The sequence below is a fragment of the Melozone crissalis genome, unplaced genomic scaffold (assembly GCF_028551555.1).
Source record: "Melozone crissalis strain CALT ecotype California unplaced genomic scaffold, PUWL_Pcris_2 ptg000009l_1, whole genome shotgun sequence".
NCBI lineage: Eukaryota > Metazoa > Chordata > Aves > Passeriformes > Passerellidae > Melozone > Melozone crissalis.
In genome coordinates this window covers 1,030,007-1,053,506 of record NW_026535787.1, presented here as the reverse complement: position 1 = coordinate 1,053,506, position 23,500 = coordinate 1,030,007, and the positions used below count along the sequence as shown (strand labels likewise).

The following is a 23,500-nucleotide window of genomic DNA, read 5'->3' as shown; positions in this document are numbered from 1 at the left end:
AGGGTGTGGGGTGCCCACAGCCCATGCAGGGCTGCATGCCCTGCCCCTGTGGCCCCTGTGGCACGGGGGTGATGCCAGAGCGGTGCCGCAGGAGCCCCTCTGCAGCCCTGGCCACGGTGGAGTCACCCGGGCGCACCTGGGCACCCGGCCCATTTCCCTGGCACCTCTCGGGAGCAGCCTGACAGAGGAGGGGCTCTGGCAAGGAACTCCAGCTATTTGTGATCTCAGTTACACAGAAAATGAAGGGGATGGGTCTGCTTGTGAACTTGGTTATTGTTTTTAACCCGTGAGAAACTGTGGGGTTGCTGCCAGACCGTTCTCCTTGAGCTCCAGAGTGCAAATGCAGAGCATGAAATTCGTCCTGTCCCAGCTCCAGGGCCCAGCCTGAGGTCAGTGAGGGGAACTCAGCTACAGCTCTGCTGCCCTGGAGGTGCATCTGCCTGGCTCCTGTCCTGCCTGGGCTCTCGACAGGCAAACAGGAAAGGTAACAGTGGAGCAGGCTCCTCCAGACTCAACAGCTGACAGGGAAGCTGGTTTTCCTTATCCAGATGCACAGCTGGGGCTGGAAAAGATGCCAGGGAACTGACATGTCTGACCCATCCCTGGAAGTGTTCAAGGCCAGGCTGGATGGAGCTCTGAGCAATCTGTTCTAGTGGAAGGGAGCAGGGGGTTGGAATTAGGAGATCTTTAAGGAACTTCCCAACCCAAGCCATTCTATGATTACATTATTTTCCTATCTTTTCCTTGGAATACTAAAGTTTCTATTTAAAAACTTTTCTGAAAATCGCTTGTCTTTGGGGAAAGTTTATGAATGGCAGAAGTGTGAAAATTAAATGGCATATTTTACTTAAAGGGCAAATTTTAATTAAATAAAAGGAGTGACCTTTTTTTCAATATTCTCTTTAAGAAAACTAATTTTTGTTTTAACAGTACAAAAAATCTCCTGATTCGGCCACAACAAGAAATGTTCCCTCAAGAAAATGTGAGGGGTTTTTTCCTCCATTTTATATATATATATATATATATATATATATATATATAAGAGTGTGTGAAACACAGCTGCCCACCAGCCCGAAAGTGCAGCACATCCTTTCAACAAGACATATAAGGAATAATACCTTAGGTAGCTGGAATGCAAGAGCCTGGCCCAGAAAACCCAGCAATGCCCTTCTGGCTGCTGCAGACACACCCTGGCACTGTGAGCAGCCAGGGCTGAGCCCTGGATTGTCCCTACAACACATCCTGCTGGATTGCTGGGAGGGCTCACACGCCCTGGGACCGTGAGCAGCCAGGGCTGAGTCCTGGATTGTCCATACAACACATCCTGCTGGATTGCTGGGAGGGCTCACACGCCCTGGGACCGTGAGCAGCCAGGGCTGAGTCCTGGATTGTCCATACAACACATCCTGCTGCAGTGCTGGGAGGGCTCCCATGCCCTGCCCCAGCCCTCGTGTTCCCAGCCTGAGTGCAGGGAGCACATCAGGGTGACCCATTCAGAGAGCTGGGTGGCTGCAGGCCAGACCTGTAACCTTGACTGCAGTGCCCTTTCCGGAGGCTGGCTGTGGTTTTCTGATTATCTAAGGCGCTTGTCATTTCCTGTGCTGGTGGTAACAGGCTGAATGTTTCCCGTGTTTTCCAGGTTACCTCACGAAGCTGCTGCAGAACCACACGGCGCAGGCCTGCGACGGGCAGCACCTGAGCCTGCACTGCCCTCGGCACTCCACCATCAGCGTGCAGTCAGCCTTCTACGGGCAGGACCCCCGCGTGTGCAGGGCTGGGCAGCCCGGAGCCAGCATGGCAGAGCCCAGGGACTGCGTGGCACCCACCTCTCTGCAGGTACCGCGTGTTGTAAACGTTCTCAAGGGACAGAATGGTTTCCCTGCCGCTTCTGTGCAAGTGTTCTCAACCTGGAACGAGACAGCTCTGTAGCTGTGACACCACCCAAAGTGTTACAGCTGGAAGGGTTTGTCTGGACAGCAGGGGATTACCATGGGATTGTGAGAGCTCTGGAGATTGCCTTCCATTGTGATGAACCTGGCTTTGGAAACCCCATTCCTAAAGTTCCCTAAAACAGTCTGCTCCTTTCCATTCAAGGGCTGCCCATGACTGAGCTGACCAGTCCTAATCCATCACACAGGCCCTCCTTGGCCCGCGGGGAGGATACAAGCCCCGGACAGAGCAGAGTTACAAATCCAGCTGATAACATAAGATGACATGCTGGGTGGCATTTGGCTTGCCGCATGCCTGTCTTCCCTCACTGCAAAGGCACAGCAACAGCTAAATAGCAAATCCAAAGAACTTCTGCAGGTACCTGCATTTCTGTGTCTGCCTGATTTGTGTCAGCAACATCCTGTGGCTTGTTTGCTGGGCCTGCTTCAGTATAACCTAAAATGATTTATACTTCATCAATTATTACTTTCTGCTGCAGAGACTTTTGTAACAAGGTCTGACTTACCCTGCTGTCAAAGGCTTGCTCCATCTTAGTGAAAAATACCCAGTGTTGTTCCAAATTCAGTAAATCCTTGCAAAAATGAGTAGTCAGTGGAATTGAACATGTTCTGTTTGTTAAACTTGTAAATGCTTTACAGAAGTTTTGATGGAGTTTGCAGCTCCGTTTCTGTCTGTAGGCCACATGTTCCTTCTTGACATCAGGAATGTCTGTTCCCACCACCACTGAGCTGAAGGGTATTATGAAGAGGTTTGGCAGTAAAATCCTCTCTGTAGAAACAGCGTTAGGGCAGTTTTATAAGTGCGGCTCGCCCATGATGTACTGCAATTTTTGAGGACATTCCAGACATGACCTGTGGGCCATGTGAAAGTACATCTCTCCACCAAAAACAGCAGGCCAGATGCATCCTTAATGTTATATTGCTGGCTGCAGTAAAGTGGCACCAGCTATTATTTTGGGCTTGTGAGTGCCTTTGTGAGGTCTCCACGGGCAGCTTTTCCCCTGGAATATAATAAACACAGCATGGGGTAACTGTTCTATAAACTACCATCATCATTTGGGCACTGGGGCTGATCAGAGGCAGGAAAGCATTTTGGCAAGGCCATGAATTTGTGTCAGATGCAAATGCTCTGCATCTCAGGGAGTTCCAGTTCTGTTACATCTTGTAAAGTGATTTCTTAGAAAAGAGCAGCAGTGACCTCATGCCTCCCTCCCTTCCCTTTGGAATCTGCAGTGTGCACAGCAGCTGACGGTGCCCTGTAGCTGGAGGAAGCACCACAGGCACTCTGTATGCCAGAGGGCTCATGCAAAGCTGGTCTGGCTGCAGACTGTGACTGCCCCGTGCTATTTTGGTATCACTGTTTGCTTTTGTGGCTCTGCACAGCATCATGACAGGGCTGCTCACATTAGGCAGCAGAAAACACAAACAGATGCACAGGAGATGATTCAGCTCAGGTGCAAACAGAAGGTGACTCAGCAGGGGACAGCTATCTCTGTTTACTGAAGATGTAACTCTGTTTCACTGCTCCCTTCCAGAACTATCCCAATCAACAAGGAGTTATTTTTTCTACTTGCAACTCTGTAAAAGGAAAATTGACTGACAGAATTAAGTCTGCTGTGCTTTCCTTCCCTTTTAAACTCTTTAGAGTGCATTTAATGCTGAAAAAGTGTTGGATGCATGTCCTCTCTTCCTGCCAATGGGAGCTGCAGGGTCACTGCAATGTGCTGCCAATGTGTGTCACTGCTGCTTGGAGGGAAGGTTTCCAGTGATGACACAGAGACCCAGCCACTGCCAGCTCTCTCAGCCTGGAAACAGGAATGCAGCTTGTGCCACCACAGTGGGAAATCTGTCATTTGGTCTCTTGGTATCACTGAGACCTCTTCTGATGAGAAGAAAAGCAAAAATTTCCATAGATTTTGAGTGACAACCTCAAACTATCAGAATGGGTTATTACAGTTACTTCTGCCAAGAGTGGGGTGACCTGGAGATAACAAACATCCTCCTTTGTCACAGCCTGCTGGGATTTCAAACACCACGAATCCTGTGTATAACCACACAGAATATCCAAAAACCCTGTCCTCTGTCACAGCCTGCTGGGATTTTAAACACCATGAATCCTGTGTACAACCACACAGACTATCCAGAAACAGTGTCAGAAAAGCCCTCCATTAACTGAGTTTTGGAGGCAAATAAGAATTCCTAAATGCACTGCTGCATTTAACCTGGATGGTTTTAGGTGTTTGGCTTGTGACTGTTAAAAGCTGGACAGACTGGCCCTGGCAAGGGTTTCATGTTTTCTGCAGCTGCAGTTCCAAGAGCACAGCTGGAGTGGGAGCACCAGTGTGAGCAGTGCAGGCACTCTGTCCTTTTGCCACACAACACTTTGTGTATGACACTGCTGACCTGCTGTGCTCTGGCTCTGCTGCCACTCCCAGGGAGGCTGCACTGTCAGGACCAGGATCTATTGCTGGGCCAGTGAATTTGGAGTAGATATGGCCTTAGAACAGCACTGAAAACACCCCACAAAACCAGACATGGAGGCTGAGGATAGACTTGCACATCTGTGCTGCCCAATCACACCAATCCTGGAATTTACTGGTGCCAAGTCAAGTGAATACCTGATAATGTGGGAAACTGCAAGCCAGAAGGAAGTGTCCCTTAAGCAGGAGGCTCCACACATGGCTTACAGCTTGAGTGGCACCTGTCACTAGTCAGACTCTTCCAAGGAAAGGGTATTTACAGAGCATGTTCAGGCCCATGTAAGCAGAGCAAGAAGTGGTTATGAAGACACCTTTTTTGTTGCTTTCCCTGGACATTGCACTCCCATAAATGTGCCCAGGAGTGTCCCAGTGCCTCAGGTGTGACAGCTGGGGCTCTGTGTGTCTCCCTGTGCTCTGGCTCTGCACCATCGAGGCTGTGGTGGCACTCAGGGCACCTTGGCCAGTCTCCCCAGGGGCAGAGGGAGAAGTGACAAACACCAAGTCGGTGGCATCCTCATGTGCTGTGAGCGTGGCTGTGATGAATGGTTCCCATAAACTTCCCATGACTCCAAGCCCAGCACAGCTGTGGCCTGGATCCAATGATGCAGATGTTTCTTGCATGTTTATAGCCTAAAAGCTGTGATTTCTCTCCTATGTAGAACAAAGTACAACTAAGTGTTTTCATTGCTGTACAACTTCATACCTTGTTGTCAAGACTATCCTTTTTGCCCATTGTTCTAGAAAGTACTGGATGAATGCCAAAACCTGAGATCCTGCCAGCTCCTTGTCAATAGTCGGGTTTTTGGGCCTGATCTGTGTCCAGGGACCACTAAATTCCTCCTTGTCTCCTTTAAATGCAAACCTAGTAAGTAATCTTTATCAGGCAAATGTGTTTTTCTGCGTGTTTTGTTGCTTGTTTGGGTTAAAATGCCTCTGCACAAGGCTTTGCATAAATCCATGTGAGGTTTTGGGGCTCTTGGATTGATAACAAATTGTTCTTTTCTACTTTAGCTTAGCTCTCCATTGTGTTTGCCGCTTCAGGGTGCTTTAATGAGCAGTGTACTTTGGCAAGGGCAGATGTCAGACATCAGACTAGAAAGGAAAAATGTTATGGAAATTATTTTCAGTGACATAGCAGTGATAATGTCATATAAGAAAGAGCTGAGCAGCAAAACTACGTGCTTGGGCTAAGGATCCAAATGAAGAAGGTATCCTAGGGAGGAATATGCAAAAAACACTTAAGGAGCGAGGCCCAAAGCTTTCAAAGATTGAAAAATACCTCCTGTGTATGGAATAATGGCCAGAAGATACATGTGCTGACTTGGGTAGAGGCCTTTATTGAAGAATCACCTGTGCTCTGTGCAGGAATTCCATGCTGAAGTGAAGGGACAAATCCTGCCTCAAAGGGAATCCGATTGGTAAACACGAGAAAGGGGAAGGACGATTAAGATAATCCTGATGAGGTTTCCTCTCCTGGTGGTTTGTAATCGTTCTCATTGTTGCTGTGGTATGTGAGAACGAGCTCCAGTAGCCCGGGGGCTCCGCTCTTCCCAGTGAATTCCCGCTGTGGCTGCAGTGGGTCCCAAAGAAAACAGCCGGGCGATGATTTATGGGCGGGTTCACCAGCCACCCCAGAAACACCGACCTCAGAGAAGCACCAAGGGGTTTCTTTGATCAGGGCACTAAGATAGATATCAGGGGTAGGACAGGAGCAGGGGGCAAGCAGACTGACGGGCCAGCTCACCGTGGGAAGTGGAAGCCAGAGCAGAGAGATGGAGTGGAGCAGGCCGATGTTACCTTTGGTAAAGCACTGACTCAGGAACTCCCAGAGAGATACACTGGGACAATCATTAGGGGGAAAAATGCATGGAATTTAAAATTTTCATTATCTGTTTTATTATATCAATAGTTTAATTATTTTTGTATATTGCAATTACCAATTGTAGATTAATAGTCCATTATTAATAGCAGATGGATTTGAATATCATAGCAGTGTCTGTGTCATTAGAAATCTTTTTTTGCTAATCAAAAGTGAATTGGGACCCTGTTCATTACTTTCAGAAGCTGCTCAATATTTTTTCCCATGGGAGATGAGCTTCTTTAAGTATATAGTATTTTCTGTGATCTGAATTTTTAAAAAGCTGGTCAAAAATGTATTCAACAGCAGCTGCTGCCTTCAGAATTGAGGACTAGTCCAATTCCAGTGCAAATGACATGATTTCTAGTGACAGGAAATTGATATTTGTGGGTAAGATACCAATATTGTTAGTCTTGGCAGTGGAAAACACCCTTGCTCAGGAAATCCCTGCAGGATAACTTCAGGTATATTTTGCAGTCTCCTTGCCTTCAAGTGGCCACTGAAGCAGTTGTCTAAATCACTTGGGTTTTCAGCTATTTAGAATTATTGCTGCCATGTCTTTGCAGAGGTTTATGTTGGGCTCTCCTTGCCTGGTACCACTTGGGGTTATACAAAATTCCACAGCCTCTCCAGCAGAGCCAGGCAAACCCAGAGTGCAGCTGCAGGCTCTCAATCAGTCCTTGGGCACAGACCCCAGGGTCTGGCCTGTTTATGTGTGCACAGCATGGCACATGCTTCTGCAGAACTCACAACCTGCAGGAGCTCAAGTATTTTTCAAAATGTTTCCAAAAATGTTTTCAAAATATTTTTCAAAATCACTTTTTACACTTAAGCTCGTGGCTGTTGATGAGCTCGAATGGAAAAAAACTGGACTTTTACCAGGACCATGAACCCATTGTTTTATCTGTTCTGTTCTGGATGAAACAACAGAGTTTTCATTCATGAGTACATAGGAGGTTTTTCTCTCCAGTTCCCAAAGAACCAGCATCCACCCTTCACTCACTAACAATGAGGTTTCCCTTTTCTTCTGCTCAGCTCAGCAATCTCCTTTTCCTGTTTTCACATTTTTGAGGACAGAAAAACTGGAGGAGAATAAACTCTTCCCCCTGACCTTATCTGCAGTAGAAAGGGCTGGCAGCACAGCTCAACCAGAAGGATTTAAGAAGGTGGAGTGCCACCAGCAGAGCGGCTGCTCAGGCCGGGAGAGCCCTGGTGGCCAGGTGGCAGGCTCACAGCAGGGATAAGCCATACGGGTGAGCTCAGCGCCTCCCCACCTCTGCTGAGGGCGCTGCCAGGGTGCCTGTGCCAGCTGAGCAAGGGAGGGGGATTATTTCAGGCTCCTAATTCACATCACCTTGCCAGCCAGACTTTGAAATGAGCCCTTGCTGGATGGTGCCACCCAGGGAAGCACAGTGGCCTTGGGGGAGCAGTGCAGGTACAGCTGAGAGCACTGCGGGGCTGGGATGGGGACCTGTCCTGCCCTTGTGTCCTGCCCTTGTGTCCTGCCCTTGTCCCTGCCGTTGTCCCTGCCATTGTCCCTGCCTCGCCCAGCGCTGTCACTGAGCGGTGCCAGGTGACTGAGGCACGTGCAGAATGCAACAGGGTCCCCAGGAGAGACAGAAGGGAAGGGTGAAACTTCTCTGGCTGAGCAGGAGTGCAAAGAAAGCCAGGAAAGCAGGGAAAGGAGATGGACAAAATGAGGGTTTTCTGTTCTCTTCAAGATGGAGCCACAGGCCCTAGACGGTCACCTGGGCACAATTCATTTGGAAGGAGCTCTCTGCTCTTGACTTTGTGTCTGGCTGTACAGGTGCCACGTGCCACTTCAACAGCATTGGCAGGAAAGCTGTTTCTGTCCTGCTGCTATCTGCTATTAACAGCCCAGCCATTTAAATTGCCTCACGCTATCATATTGCTGTTTGCTTCTACTCCAGCTGAATACAAAACCAAATCAGCATGTGAGAACCAGGAACTGAAGCTCCACTGTCAGGAATCCAAGTTCCTGATCATCTACTCGGCCACCTATGGCAGATGGGCACACGAGGAGAGCGTCTGCTCAACCCAGGCGGAGCACTCACCCCCCTTTGGTATGTCTGGGCACCACTGAGGGATTCTCCAGGCAGGAGCACAGGGAGCAGGAACACAGGGGGGAGAAACTGCAGCTGCAGGAGCAATGGTGTTCTGAAAGCATCTGTGATGGAAAAGTGAGAGAGATTGTTTCTGAAACTCAAACAAATGGCCCTGTATGAGGGAGGAACAGAGGGTGAGAAATGCAGCAAAGTAATGAACTTTCACATAGTTAATCAGTTCTTCATATGATTGGCATCAAGAACTAGTTCCCTTGCCTGTCTTGAATTTAGGTGACAAATAATAAATATCATCTGTTGGTCTCTCTTCCTCCTCCAGCTTCTGACAGTGACCAGGTGACCTGAGTGTCAGGATTCTGTGTGTTACTGCTCCTTGTTCTCTGATCCCTGTGTGTGCCAGATGTTCCCTGCATTAGCTGCAGACTGCACAGAGGGTCCCTGGGGCAGGGCCATTGCTTTGGATGCTGTTGGATGAGCAGAGCCCAAGGCTGTGGTGGCACACTGGGGAGTTAAATGTCCCTGGGACTTCTCCCTGGCACCCAGTCAGGAATGTCCTGTGTACCTAGGACTAACTGAATAACAGGTTCAGTGGTGACAGCAAGGGCACAAAGGTAACTTTGCACACCTTGAGAAGGCCAGCAGATGAGTGTGCTGTTCCAACCCCTTGGTACCACACAGGGAAGGGCTTGCATGACTGACACCAGCCCTGGGCTTAACATTGCTCCTTAGAAACATCTTTTACATGCCTATGACAAGCATCTCTGAACATCAAGAGATCAATAATTCATCTTAAGAGCCCTTTGTCTGCAAGCCAATGTTTCTATTTAGTTACATAGATGCTATTAGAAATTTATTGGCTGAAAATCACAATCTGTTCTTAGACAAGAACCTATTTAATATTGCCAGGTCTGTGTTTCACACCAGCTCTCTTGGGCCCTTACACAGACTTAGCTGTGCCTGTCTGTCCTGCGGAGAACATTTCAGCAGGTCTCTGGCAGGCCCCACAGCCCTCATGACAGTGGCATTAACAGGTGACACAAGGCAGGGCAGAGCCTCTCTGATCAGGACAGGCTGCCACCACACTCATGTCTTGCACTTCACTGACCCCTCAAAATCCCTCCCTTGCCTCTAATGCCAGCACTCACAGTCCACAGATCAGAATTCTGCAAACCTTTCCTAAGGATAAAGTTTCCCAGGATAAAGAATCTGCAGGAGCAGCAAGCTGTGCTGTGGCCCCTGTGCAGGAGCAGCTGTGCAGCAGCACCCTGGCTGGCACTGGTTCTGAGCTATGGAAAGCAGCCTAGGACAGCAGGAGAGAGCATAAAGCCTGAGACAAACACAAAGCAGGTCTACAGAAGGTAGATCAGATTTCCTACTGCTTAGTGGAAGTGCTTGGCCTCTTCCTGTGTGGTACCAGGGACTTTCTGCAGGAATTCTGTGGAATTTCCAAGAGCCCCTGTGTGGGGTGGGAGTTCACACTCAGTTATCACAGAAATTTGGCACTTAGGAGCCAGACCCAACTGGCTCCAGATCTCTCTGTCACGAGCCTGAATCTTATTTCTGTGGTTGTGTAAGCACCTACAGATGTGAGTGGGTGCATGATTAGATTTCTGCAATGACTGTGTACCTTTCTCTCAGAGAAAACAATGGTAATTTCAATGTAATGACTTGGGACAGCTCTTCCCTCCTGAACCAGAACCCATGCACACATTTATGTTTGCACCAAAAGCTGAAGAGCTCCAACACACATCAATTGTTGTTTCTGCTCACATTGGTGCAACTCAGCCTGAGGGCAGTGCTCCAGCCATTCCAGTTCGTTCACGGCTTCACAGAGAAACTGTGAGGTGACTCTTGTAGCACTGTGCAGAAGAGAAGTTACCCACAGGTCCCAGACAGGCCCACAAAGTCTCTGGTGAGCTCCAAAGGTTTGCATCTCTCCATACCTGACAGGGTCCTGCCAGGTGTGCTGGGTATTGATGGGATGCTCCTCGAGATGGTGGCTGCCTGCTGGTGTGTGTGTGATAGCAGGGACAGACAGCAGCTTTGGGCTGGGACAGACAGACAGCAGCTTTGGGTGGGACAGACAGACAGCAGCTTTGGGTGGCACAGACAGACGGCAGCTTTGGGTGGGACAGACAGACGGCAGCTTTGGGCTGGCACAGATGGGTTCTCAAGCACTGCTGTTCTGTGAACCGCCTTTAAATCAGCTGGCAGATTTTCAGAGCTTTGCCTCAAAGGGAGCCCAGGAAAACATTTCTTTGGCATAAAGGCTCTTCTCCATACAGGAAATAAACTGTATAAATCCATCTCTGCTGCAGGAGGGATCTGTGTGCCCTTGGGCACTTGTAGGACCCTGAGCCTCCCCCTCCACCTTTAGCATGAGTATCTGCTCATGCAGCTGGTTCTCTGAGCCAGTTTGATGGTAAAAGCCAGCTTCTGCAGCTGTCCCAGTGCCTGGCACTGTTAAACCTGCACAGAATCTCCAGCCAGCAACTTTCCTGTTTTACCAAGACTATGAAAAACTTCACAAGAAAATTCTGGGTGTGGTTCTGGAGCAGATGGTTCTGCCTAGAGGAATCCATTGTGCCCAGCCCCAAAGCAGGAAACCATAGCAGTTTGTTCCTGTGAGAATTGCTGCCTTTTCTGACCCATTATCTCTTTGATATTTGTACTAACATGTGCAGGAGGACACAGAAAATTTATTGGACAAGAGTTTAAGAATTGTGCCAGAACAGGTTACCATAGAGAGCACCAGGAAGATTCAGGTCAACAAACACCTCTCAAATAATAAATTACTCTTGTTAATACATGAAAATACTTGAAAGAAGGCTTGGTAGCGGGTCGTCTCCAGGCTCAGCTTGCAAGCCAGAACACTGCAATATCCTGCCAGAGATTCCCTGGAGGCACACTGGCTGGTCAGATGTGTGTTCCCTCAAGCAGCACGGGCAGCAGAGCCCTGAGGTACAGCCCTGTCACATTCTCATTGCTCCTTCCAGTACTGCCCTTGCTGTTACCCAGCCCCACTTGTGGAAGGTGGAGAATTCAAACTCTCCTCACAGCTTGCACTGTGCCGAGGCAAACCCTGCTTGGCCTAGTCTCCTCTTTATTCCCAGTGGAATTCAGGGAAGAACAAGGGCTGAGAAAGTCAAGCCAAGGGGGGTTTTCAGAATCCTGTAGGTTCCTTCCAGTCCAGCTAGGTATCATGATTTTTTTAATGGAACAGGATTCTCTGATGCTGTGATTATTTTTGTTTGTTTGTTTGCTTGGATATTGTAGCCAATTCAAAGGGCCTTTTATCCACTGACTGATTGAAAAGCTTTTGGTTTCTGTCTCTTAATAAGAGCTGTATCTTTGCCTGGTGTGAGCCTGTGCCCTGGGAAGCTCTCGAGAGCAGAAGGAGCAGCAGTGAAGGTACAGGCAGCTTTAGGCAGATCTGGAAATGTTTCCACACTGCCCTGGCACTTTGGGCATGGGAGACAGGAACCAAATGAATTTTGTGGATGCAAAAGCAAGGATAAAACAGTTCAATTTTGCTTCCATCACAAAACCCCTTTAAGTCAGCTCGCTCTAGGTGCAGACATCAGCTATGAAAAGGCCCTTGCCTGTATCAGCCTGAGCAAACTGAGAAGATAAATTGGTGCTTCGGGCCCCAAGAGGTGCCAGTAGGAGCCATTGCACCCCTCTGCCCCAGTCAATGTTGTCAAGACAAAAATCCCTTAAAAGAAGAGGTTTGCAGTGCAGCAGCAGGATGAGGAGTGATTATTTGAAGGCAGGAGCAGACCAGCCACCATTTTTAGAGTCCAAATAACTTTGCTCTGAGATGAACATGGAGGATCAGATTTTGCTGGTGGAAGTTGCTTGGAGCACACTGAGACACACATCCCTTTAACCAGCAATGATTTCTTTACCAGCAGTTCAGGGGTTCTTGGGTCTATTTTTGTGAAAGGTTTGGAAAGGTACACGTGGCCCTCAAGTCCAGCAGGAGGCAGGAGCTCCTGTCTGTGCAGGAGCAGGGAGTGGGGTTTCTGCTGCCAGGAAATGGGGATCAGCCACTCTTGGCCCTTGGTGGGACGGACCCCCACCCTGCACACCCATCTGCAAGGAGGACAGACACACCACGTTTGGGTTTTTTGTCCACAAGTGCTGCTGCTCACATTGTGTGTTTCTGCTGCAATCAGCAGTTCCATGGCCCTGTTCTGATGCACAGGCAGGACTCTGTGTCCATGCTCTTGCATAAATTACCATCTTATTTCAGCAGCTTTCTTTAGGAGCCTGCAGCCTCAGCTTGCTCCAAACTCCACAGTTTTCCCTTGTCAGTTCATGTCCCCACGGCTGGTATCTGGGCTCCACAAAGCACAAGCCATCCTGATTTGGAGGTGTGAAATCTTGGCTTGCAGTTGATTTTAAAAGGGAGCTCCTTATTCTTCTGTGTGTGGGCACAGTAAGTGCGGAGCAGTTGGGGATGAAAGCAGCTGGAAGCGTTTGGAGAGGCTGAGACAGGCACAAGATGCTCCAGCACCTGCAGGTTTTGTGTGGCAGGGTGGCAGGAAAGGGAGGGAAAGCTCCTCCTGTCTGAATTGAGAGCAGCTTTAAGAAAGCAGAAGACAAATTACTCCTGATTAAAGCCTGTGTGATTCATGGCATGTCATTTGCATGCCAAAACTTACCAAAACAAAGCTAATTAGGGAGCTGAAAGAGCCTTTCCTGCAGAAACAAGGCTTTCTGCTCCAACTGGTAAATAGCTGCAGTCAGACTGGACACTTTATTAGTGCATTAAGAACCTTTCCTGACACCCGTGTCCCAGTGTCTGGTACAAAGGATCCACCACAGCCTTGGTGTGTGACAGGCAGCTCTGGGAGAGAGGCATGGAGAGCGGAGAGTGTTCCCAGGCACACACTGCTGCCTTGTGCACCACCAGCCTTGGAGCTCTCTGGGAATGTGCCTCTCCAGAGGCAGCTTGTTGAAAACCCATGTACCAGGTTTTCTGACAGGTATGGCTGTGTACATCAACAAGCACCTGGTCAGGAAGAAGCCACGTGGTGTATTTATGTTCATCTCCCAGTTCATGGTGTATTTATGTTCATCTCCCAGTCCATGGTTTCTCTGGGGCCATTCCATGGGATTCCTGTACTCCAAACACAGCCTGACCTCTCCTCGTTCAGTCACTGCAATAAGGTGTCTGACCAGGAGGAGGGTAATTTATCCATCATAGAACTGCTGGGAAGGCAGCAAGGCCACATGTAAACCAGACAGGATTTTTTACTAAATCACTAAAACCCGAAACCTTTTCACAATGCAAGAAGTTTTAAATAAGTTTAAGTTATAACACTTTCCAGGTAACGTGTGTCCTGTCCTGCAGAAGAAGCAGCCCTGGTTTGCATTTACTGACCTGTGACACCAGGCAAGCCTTGGTGGCTCTCCCAAGCTGGCCTGCCAAGAACTGCAGGCTGCAATGATAAATATAAATCCAACATGGATAGAGATGATAAGAGGCTATTCAGTCCCACAGAAACATGAACAAAGGCAAAATGAAGAACACAGCTGCCATATCACTGAATATGTAGAAAACCATCAGCACAGCATCCTCCTGGCTTTATAAGGCACCAAGAGTAGCTCCCAGGGCAGGGAATTCTATAGAAAACATAATTCAGTTTGCCAGTTTTCTTTTGTGCTCCCAGTCTATTAATTTATTAATCAATTGACAACTCCTCCTGATACTCTCCAGTTGGTTTTGTACTTGCCAAAGTAAGCCTAAAACATCCATCCAAATATATCCTTACTCATCTGGAATTGCCAGGAAGGGAAACTAAAACTGCTGAGTTTAGTTAATCAGAACTACTCACTGCTTTAGGTCAGCCCTTCCCTGCCTTCCCAGCACTCTCCTGGGACACACAGCTATTGGGATTTCAGGCCTCTGCAAAGTCAAAGAGCTCTGTCCTAAAATCCATGTCCAAAGCACCCCACGAGCCCTTGCCAGACGGATCAGCCCAGTGTCTCTGATGGCTCTGCCCAGGTATAGGACTGATTTGGTACTGGTGTCAGGGAGTTTACTCCAAAAATCACAAATCTGTCCCGTTTTCAAACATTAAACGTCAAGAACTCAGTCTCAAACCTTCTCTTCTGTTCACACAGATTCGGGGAACCTTTGGAGTATCTCTGCAAACAGTGTTTGTCCTTCCTCCAGAGGCACAAGTGAGCTTCTGCAGTTGCAGGTGTCAGGAGGCCATCCTTGACTGTAGGGACTGCTTTAATCCCCAGGAATGACATTCCAGGCCTTTAGAGCCCCTGGCCTCAGAAGCTTGGAGTGAAACATCTGTCATACACAGAAAGCTGCACTGTGTGGGGTGGTGCAAAAAGATTCAGAGAAGTATTACTGTCTCCAAACTTGTCCTTTCTGCAGCCTTTCTGTTCAGAAACCAAAGCTACAGGGTGCTTTTGCTGTGTGGCTTGGAGTTTAGCTCATGTGGATACAGAGAACTTAATCACATTTAGAGATGTTCTTTTTTTGTAAAGCGGAGTGTGACTCACACACTTTCCCACTCAAATAATTTCAGCTCCAGTGCAAAACCCATTATTGGAAGGCACATGTTTCCCTGGTTAAATATTGAGCACATTGTGACCTCTTCATAGTAAACCAAAAGCTACTTTTTAATACCCTGAACTTCCCTGTAACCTGAGCTGTTGCAACACATAAAAACTGATCTCAGCTGACTTCAACTGAACTTGGATATCCAGTTGAGTCATCTCAGTAACCCAGGGCTGACTTGGAAACAACATTTCACCTCTAGATGTGAGATGGCATAGATGGAGAGCTATAGGGATGTGCTCATTTTTTCCAACACATCCTGAATGGAACATTGAGACCTTACATTGGGCACCTGTTTGGGGCTTGATGAGACTCTTTCTGCACCCTTAGTATGCACCTGTAAGGCAACAAGGGAGAGTTACCTCGCTGCAAGCTCACATTTGTATTGTAGCTGACTTCCTTGCATTGACAGATCTTAATGTTTAACCCTGAATTCCTGCTAAGGCCAAGGTACAAATCCGCACTTGATCTCAGGTGTACCTCTAGTCCTGTATCCAGCAGCTCTCATTCCAGGTAACTCCAAGGTGATGTATATTTATTGTGTGTGTTTTTCTTTCAGACTGTTTGTCTTACACAGCGCTGGAAGTGTTATCAAAAAGGTGCTATGGGAAGCAGAGATGCAAAGTCATTGTCACCAGCCGGGATTTTGGGAGCCCGTGCCTGCCTGGAGTGACAAAATCCCTGAATGTCAGCTACGCATGTGGTAAGAGCAAATGCACAATCGTTTCCAGGGCCTCATTCCTGCTTGCAGAGACACACACATGTCCACACGTGGGCACTGAGCCTTCCAAACACCCATTTCCCTTAAACACAGGAGGTTTGGGACACAGCCATACAAAATATGTGTACAAGCCCCTGGGCACAGCAGCACCTCACAAAGACTCGCTCTAACATTAAGGGGTTTTTGCTATAAAAATGCAACCGACCATAAAATATCAACTGGGTAGTTCAATATTTTTGAGAAACACTATCAAGATAAGAGTTTGTTCCACAGAGCTCACCTGCAACAGAGCTAGAAAAAACAAACTGGCATTGCCTGGCCTCAGTGCAGGTAAAACAGCGCAGCATAATTGAGGCACTGTGTACAAGCCAGTCCTGAAACCTGACTCATCTGAGTACAGCTTCTCCCTCACAGAGGGGTTTCCTTGCTCATGGAGAGGCAAGTGAGGGTTTATGAAAAGTAAAGGGTTGAGCTATACATCGCTTGCAGGACTGAAAAGTGCTTCGGCTCACTCCTCAAACAAGAGGGAACAGTTTTCCATATTGTTAGCTATAGATTAATATAATTTCCTAAGAGGCAAGCAGAATTCCCTAAAACACTCCAATAGGAGCAGCTCCACAGGTACATCCTGCAGAGTCCTGTGGCTGCATCCCCAGTGAGCAGTGCTCCAAGGGCACAGGTTACCTGAGACATGCTTTAAGAACAACACTGAGATTGATGGCCAGATCACCTCTGCCTCAAGATCAGAGCAAAATGAGCCCCAGGAGATTTTCAGTGTGCCCAGGAATTGGTTTGTCAGCTGTGAAAGGTGGCGCAGTAATTCCCCTTCCTATGATTGGAGAGATCTGGGAATCTGCCATTGCACCAATACATTATATTATTGTGCAGCTGCCCTTATGAACGAGCTAATGGAATTCTGTTTAATTCGCATGAGCATAATCACAAGAAGTCATTCCTCTTTGCGTGTCTGTGTACCAGACCAGCAAAGCGAGTTTGTTTGTGAGTTTGTTGGCACTGGAATTATGCATTCTGTTATTTAGAGATGTGGCTTTGCAGAAACACGTGGGTAACAAATAGTGTTCTTTTGTGCTGCTGGCACATTTGGAAGAGTTTTCCTTCTGCCAAATCTTACTGGGCTGTGCAGTGTGAAGCATTAGCCAATGATCTGCAGATCCGATTATTTTACAGATCATCTAGTGAACACAGGAAGAATATTCCAGAATGGCAGTTTCCATTCATTCTCCTCACTAGAGGATGCCTGCTAATCTGATGCTTCCCAAGATAATGCAAATAGATCTCCCCCTGTAGTGACAGGAACTCAGCAGAGCAGAGCAGTTCTGTTCTCAGGGCTGTACCACACTTCCAAGTATTCCTAGCATGGTCAGGAGGTGTGAAAAAGCCCCACACTGCCCACCCAGTGTCAGCAGCTGTTTAGGGGGAGCGTGTCTGGCTGCATTCTTACACTGGCACTTCACTCCTGACAGTAAAACATGACAGCAGCTGGGAGGTGCTGCTTTATCGAAGTGTCAGTGCCCCCAGTGCTCTGCTCAGCATCATCTCCTCCTGTCTGTGCCAGGTGGGAGCTCCTGGCTCTGGCTGAGCCTGCATTCAGGATCAGGGAACCCTCTCTCAGGAAACAGCCCTGGGATGTGGATCAGGGAATGCTGGTGTGGATCAGGGAATGCCCTCTCAGGACACAAGGCTCCCTCAGCCCCTGGTGTGGATCAGGGAATCCTCTCTCAGGACACAAGGCTCCCTCAGCCCCGTGGTGTTTGGCACTCCCTGCATGCCAGAGTCCCTTTGTGGGCTGCCTTTAGCAGGAGGTGACTGACTCCTGTCTGCCAAAGCAGTGCTGGCACAAGTTGGAATACAGATGTGATTATCTTAATAAACATTCCTGTCCTGGTCCCAGCTGTTCTGTTCAGTGACCTGATGTAGCCTATAGCAGTCAAATCCTTGTATCTGAAAGGCATCACAATGAACACAAGCAATGCAAGCAGCCAGGTGCTCTTTCTGTCCATGCCATTCTGAACTAAACATTCCCCTGCAATAAATATTTGAATGCACAGAGGAAAAGAGCAAGCAAAGCCCTGGGGAGCTCCCCTAGGAGGAGGAGCATCAGCACAGGTGAAGGAGCCCCAGGCCACAACAGGAGCTTTGCACTGGAGAAGGTGCCTCCTCCCAGATGCTGTGCTCAGAACAGCCAGGGCTGCAAATGCAGCCTGCAGGCTGGAAACAATTCTGCTCCTGTCTGCCCCCACACCAAGGAAAGTATTCTGCTGCTGGAAAACAGCTACAAACCACCACGAGGTACAAGACAAAATAGAAATGAGCTTATTTACCCCTGGATCTGTTGGCTCCACTGCAAACAGGAGCAAGGACTCCCAGAAGGATTCCTTCATCAGGAAAGGAAGCAGCTCTGACTTTGAGCCCACACAGAAAGAAAAGTTGTGCTCAGAAAGAAGTGCTATTTTTAGTTGTTTTGCAAGTGAAAACTATGCTAAGCTGCAAACCTCAGTCTCCTCTGTTCCGTTTAACTCTCTCAACACTATTTCTTGGCAAACGTTTCTATGTGGGATAGAGGTGAGTGTCATACTTGAAATTTCTCCCTTTTTTACCCAACTGTCAGTCTGAAAATCAATCAGTCAATCAATCAATCAGCCTTCCCATAGCACAGGAACAGGTGCCAAGGTCTGGGTGGCTGAAGGGGCCACTCATCCATTACAGAATATGTGAACTCTCAATGCCTCTACAACGCACCTCCTTGTAGTTCTTTTAATTACTTGGAGAAGACTGGACACTTATCAAGGGAATAAAATAATGCAATGAGAAAGATGCAGCTCATTGATTCCCATCCTCCCCACCTTCCTCAGCAACTGTCCATCTCAGAGCTTCACAAATGACATCACACAAGACTTCAGCATTTATCTTAGAATGACAGTGAATTACCCTCATCCAAACCCAGTATCTAGATGCTCAGCATTGGCTGTAGCCCAGTCTGTGCTGAATTTAGAGGCCAGTTTTGTCTCCATCCATGGCTGGCACACCCCTGAGGGGCTGAGGACAAGGGGCAGGGTGCCAGGCTGTCTGGAGATGTTCCTGCAGCAGGCAGGGTGCGACTCCAGTCACAGCCCAGAGCTGCCCTGGCTGCACACGAACCACACAGTCATGGAAAAGAGCTCCAAGAGCTAGTCCAACCTTCAATTCCACTCTCAGAAACCCAGTTAACAAACCCAAGGTTAGCAGTGGGATTCATAATTAACTGGGGAGAGGGCTCTTAAAACTCACCGAACACAATTTACCTTTTGTCTCTGCAGTTCCCAAATTCATCCTGACAGCAGTCAACCCCCTGGTCCCTGATAACAAGTCTTCCATCAACCAGAACGATGGTAGGTACCTGCACAGACACAGGGTTGGGATGGAGCAGTGCAAACCCTGCTGAAAGAGCTGCTCTTCCCGTTGGAGAGCAGAGGACAGGCTGGGAGCAGGGTGGGACCACAGTCCTGCAGGAAGAGCGACCTGCCCAGCCTGCCCAGAGCCAGCATGCTGGGGAGAGTAAAAGTGAAATTGCAGCTGTTTCAGGGTGGAGAGTCTTTTACAAGTTATGCCAACAACAGCTCTTCTCCAAGGCCACAAAGTTAAGGATGAGTCTGAGGTGTGTCCCCAGTAACAGGAGCACATGGGAAGGCCACTGGAGAACTGTGAGGCTTCATGAAGTAAAATTATTTCAGAAACCCCAGTGGGAATAGGCACAAGGAGTTTCACTTGGCAATAGACTATTTTAACTGAATTTGCCATTTTCTAGATGTTTGATATTTTCAATAGTTTGTTATTTCTACTTTATTTAACTTACCAGCTGTTGTTTGGTCCAGTGTTCTGCAGCTCCCTGAGCACAGCACTGACCTGCCTGTGTTTTGGGTGGACTTGTTAGCTGGGAAGTTACTGGGTTTATAAAATATCAGTTTAGTAGCTTCATTGAATTTGCTTTACCTCCTCATGTCACAGGTGTTGACCTTGATCCAAGGGAATCGAGACTCCCAAAGAAAGATGGGACTGTTGTTAGCTCCAACTACTTGGCTACATTTGCATATATTAGAGGTAGGAAAATGAGGCTCACATTGTTTGGCTCACTGGATCATAGCATTGTGGGAAAAGGGGGGATCAACTCCAAAGGTTACAAGTAATCCCATCTTTATGGTAATGATATTACAGTATCATCACAGTCTTGTGGATGAGACAATCCCAGCATAGTTGATATTCAAGGAATATTCCTTGCCTTGAGGGATTCAAACTCTCTTAGCAACTGCAGCCAAGATATTTTTATATTTTTAAATTTTCAATGGGGACTGTTGGTTGTTCAGTACTTTTGAAAACCCAGCCCTGACCTGTGAGAGCACTGGAGACATCCATCTTTGGAAAGGCTGGGTTGCATACATACATGGATCATCAAGGAGTAACAAATAAGAGCAAAAAGCCATCCAAAGCCAGCCTTCTCTGCTGTGAGATGAAGCAGTTCTGTGACTTAGCAACACTAAGTGCCAAGGAAGAAAAGTGCTCCCTCCTCACCTGGCCTGGAGATGCTGCCGGGGCCCTGCAGAGCCCAGAGTCACTCTGCTCGTGGCCCTGGTTGTTTTTGCAGCATGGCTGGAAACACCAAACAAGGTGTGCAGAGTTCTGGCAGCTGGCGGACAGCAGCACTGAGCTGCTCACCAAGGGCTGGGGCCATGCTGTTATTTGACAGTGCTAGAACCAGAACGGATTTTTGCCCAGCAGCTGGAGAGGCAGAGCTGGCAGGGTCGGGCTGTGTCAGGAGTTTGGGTGCCCTGTGCCCATGGAACACTGGGGAATGACTGCTGGGGCAGTTTGCACAGTGATTAAGGCCTGGCTCTCTCGCCTGCAGATCACCCTGAAAGGCTCGCTCTGCTCTTTGTGTCCAGCGTTTGTGTGGGGCTGATCTTCACGCTGTGTGCCTTAGTGATCTGCGTGCTGTGTCCCGGGGACATCCGCAAACTGCACGGGAACAGGGAGCAGCTGGTGCCTCACAGTGCCAGAGCCCACAGGAGCACCGAACCACAGGAGGAGGAGGAGGAGGGGGAGGATTCCTCCCTTTCGGACACCCAGGACGAGACAGACGGACTGTACAGACCTCCGTACTCAGGGTATAACTCGGCAGAGGCAGCGGAGCTGGCCGAAAGGATCGAGCGCAGGGAGCAGATCATACAGGAGATCTGGATGAACAGTGGCTTGGATATGACACCCCCTAGGAATATGAACACATTTTATATTAATGAACAATAAATGGCTTATTTTGGATGGCACTCTACCCCTTTTTAAAAAAAACAAAATGTACCTTCTGTGAAGGAACATTCCTATCAGTGAATATAATTATTTGTAAAATAAAAAGAAATATATACAATAAAAAGAGGGTTTCATACCCTTGACTGTCAAGAAATCCTTCTGTGAAAAACACTCTACAGTTTTAACTAATGGTACAGATTACTTTTCACTGTAATTTACAGTTTCACTGTAACTGCCAAATCCATGTCCAGGAATATTAAAGAAGGTGGAAAATATTTAATCAGATGCATTCGACCATCAGAGCAGACCTGCCCAAGATGAGCTCCTGCTGCTGCCTGTGCTGCCAATCTGTGAAGGACAAGCTCCAAAACGGCTGCTGGAAGGAGTCCTTCTCATGAAGGACTCTCAAAGCTACCACACGCCAAGAATACTTCACTTAAGGGAAACACTGGGTTCATTTTCCTGATCCTAAAGCAGGGTTAGAGCCAGCATTGAACGCAGGTCATATTCTCAGGACTTGTTATCAGTTCACAATCTTCACTTGAAAATTGTTAGACTAGTCAGATTTGGTTTAAGTTAGAGAGAAAATTAAATCAGTAATGTGTCTAAGCTGAAACCAGAACAGCCTTCCTGTCTTAAAAATGTCTCCAATATTTTTGCTGCAGTCCACAGGGAATTTACTGAACAAAAGGAGGAAAAATGTCACTTCCTACTGGTAATACTTGATGAGTTCACTGTGCTTCTCCACTTAGATGCCGTGTGCCCAGGTAGAGTGTGGTATGAAACCCTTGAAAAGAAAAGAGTGACGTGGCTTGTCATTTCCTGCTGATACACAGTCAAATTAATCCTGGAAAACTTTAAAGGGAGGAAGGGACCTTGCTCAGATGACTAAGGCACAATCCTGTGCTCAACTGGAAAAATCTCAGCAGCAAGCAGCATCCTATCAGCGGAAGGAAGAGAGGCAGAGGAGCTGGACAGAGGGCTGAGGTCACCAGAGCACTGGGAAACTGCAGGAGAGGCCAGCACAGCCCAAGAGCCTGGCTGCAATCCCAGTGCTCTCCCCTTCAGCAGGAATTCATCACAGCCTGTGCTGTGCACAATATTGATCATTGGGTTCAGCTCTGGAGAAGCCCATGCCCTTGTCCTGAGGGTGAAGAAGGTAAATTTGCCTTTGGGGAGGGCCCTGGGCCAGATCTGGCTCCTTCCTTCTGACTCATGGGGCAGGTGCCACCCACTGCCAGTCAGATACAGAGGGACTGATCTACATCCCAGCAATTGCTCCTGCTGACAAACCATGCTAGTGACAAAAACCTGATCTTCTTTTCACGGAGCGGGCTGGGCCGAGGGCAGGGGCTCCAGCGGCCCCTGCTCTCATGGGCTCCCCAAAACTCTGTCCTGGTTAAACTCCCTTCTGGAGAGCCTGGGGCCCACAGCCCAGCTGATCTTTTTTGGAAGTTATCTGGCTGGCAGTTAATGTTTATAGTCACTAAAATCTGTGCATTTTCTTCCTTCATTTTTTACTGGGAAGCCTCAGTGGGGTTTCAGCCCATAAGCAGACATCCTAACAAAAGCTGGGAGTTACCTTTCCTTCACTTTACTCAAGACAAGGTAAAGTCAGGATGCCACCTGGAGAACACCTGATCCAGCCAAAGAGGGGACTCCACAACCTGTCTGGGCACCCTGTGCCAGTGCTCAGCCACCCCCACAGTGACAGAGTGTTCCTGAGGCTCAGAGGGACTCTCCCGTGTTCCAGTTTGTGTCCATTGCTTTGCTCCTGCCACTGGGCACACGGGTGCGCTCCCCACTCTGTTCATCCACACCTCCATCCATCTGGTACCTCTCGTTGGGATTCCCAGCTCACACCTGGCTCTTCACTCCCGGTAACAGAACCGCAGTGGCAGCATATCAGCAGAAACCTAAGGTTAGTCCCTTCCCTGGGCCAAAACGTTTTGCTTTTCCCAGCTCCCAGTCCTCTCCTTGCTTTTACAACCTTGGAGGAAAGACATTTTACATCGCAATAGCGATTTAACAACGAAACAGTGATTTAACTGATGACCTGATCCCCTCCTGACTTACCTCCCGCCTGCCACCACTCACCAGCAAGCAGACAGACAGAAATTCCTCCAGGTGCCAGAGAAGCAGCTGCTTCCCAAGATGGAGCATTTCACAGACACTGGGAATGTGTTTAGAGGGGAAAACAAAGTGCAGTGTTTAATAAGGCATGCCTGTCTAAATGGATCCCCAAACACAGTGACAGACCCTGCCCAAACCCCAGCACCAACTCACAGCAGGGCAGGGAAGCAGCTTCTGCTCCAGGCTGGGAGGTCAGGCCTCACTCAGCATCTGTTCCTCTGACTGAACTATTTATAGTTCTGCATTTGAGTTGCTATTTTATTCTTTTTGCATAAACTTTCCAGGCTAACTGGGGAAAGCTGTCAATTAGTGGTTCACCTCATTTCCAAATGCTCACTGTTCGCAGCAGTCAGAGTCAGAATGAAGGTAAACATAGAAAATCTGATAAACA

At 48.2% G+C, this 23,500-nt stretch overlaps 1 protein-coding gene across 1 annotated transcript in view; it reads left to right on the top strand.

The window, feature by feature from the left end:
* Nucleotides 1-20,999, top strand: part of EVA1C (eva-1 homolog C) — a 32,357-nt gene extending 11,358 nt beyond the window's left edge. The window contains exons 2-8 of the mRNA XM_054270439.1: nucleotides 1,640-1,836; nucleotides 5,171-5,294; nucleotides 8,219-8,371; nucleotides 15,517-15,660; nucleotides 18,996-19,067; nucleotides 19,684-19,776; nucleotides 20,579-20,999. Coding sequence (XP_054126414.1) covers nucleotides 1,640-1,836; nucleotides 5,171-5,294; nucleotides 8,219-8,371; nucleotides 15,517-15,660; nucleotides 18,996-19,067; nucleotides 19,684-19,776; nucleotides 20,579-20,976 — 1,181 coding nt within the window. The 3' untranslated portion in view covers nucleotides 20,977-20,999. The remainder of the gene's footprint in view (nucleotides 1-1,639; nucleotides 1,837-5,170; nucleotides 5,295-8,218; nucleotides 8,372-15,516; nucleotides 15,661-18,995; nucleotides 19,068-19,683; nucleotides 19,777-20,578) is intronic.
* The last annotated feature ends 2,501 nt before the right edge of the window (nucleotides 21,000-23,500 follow it).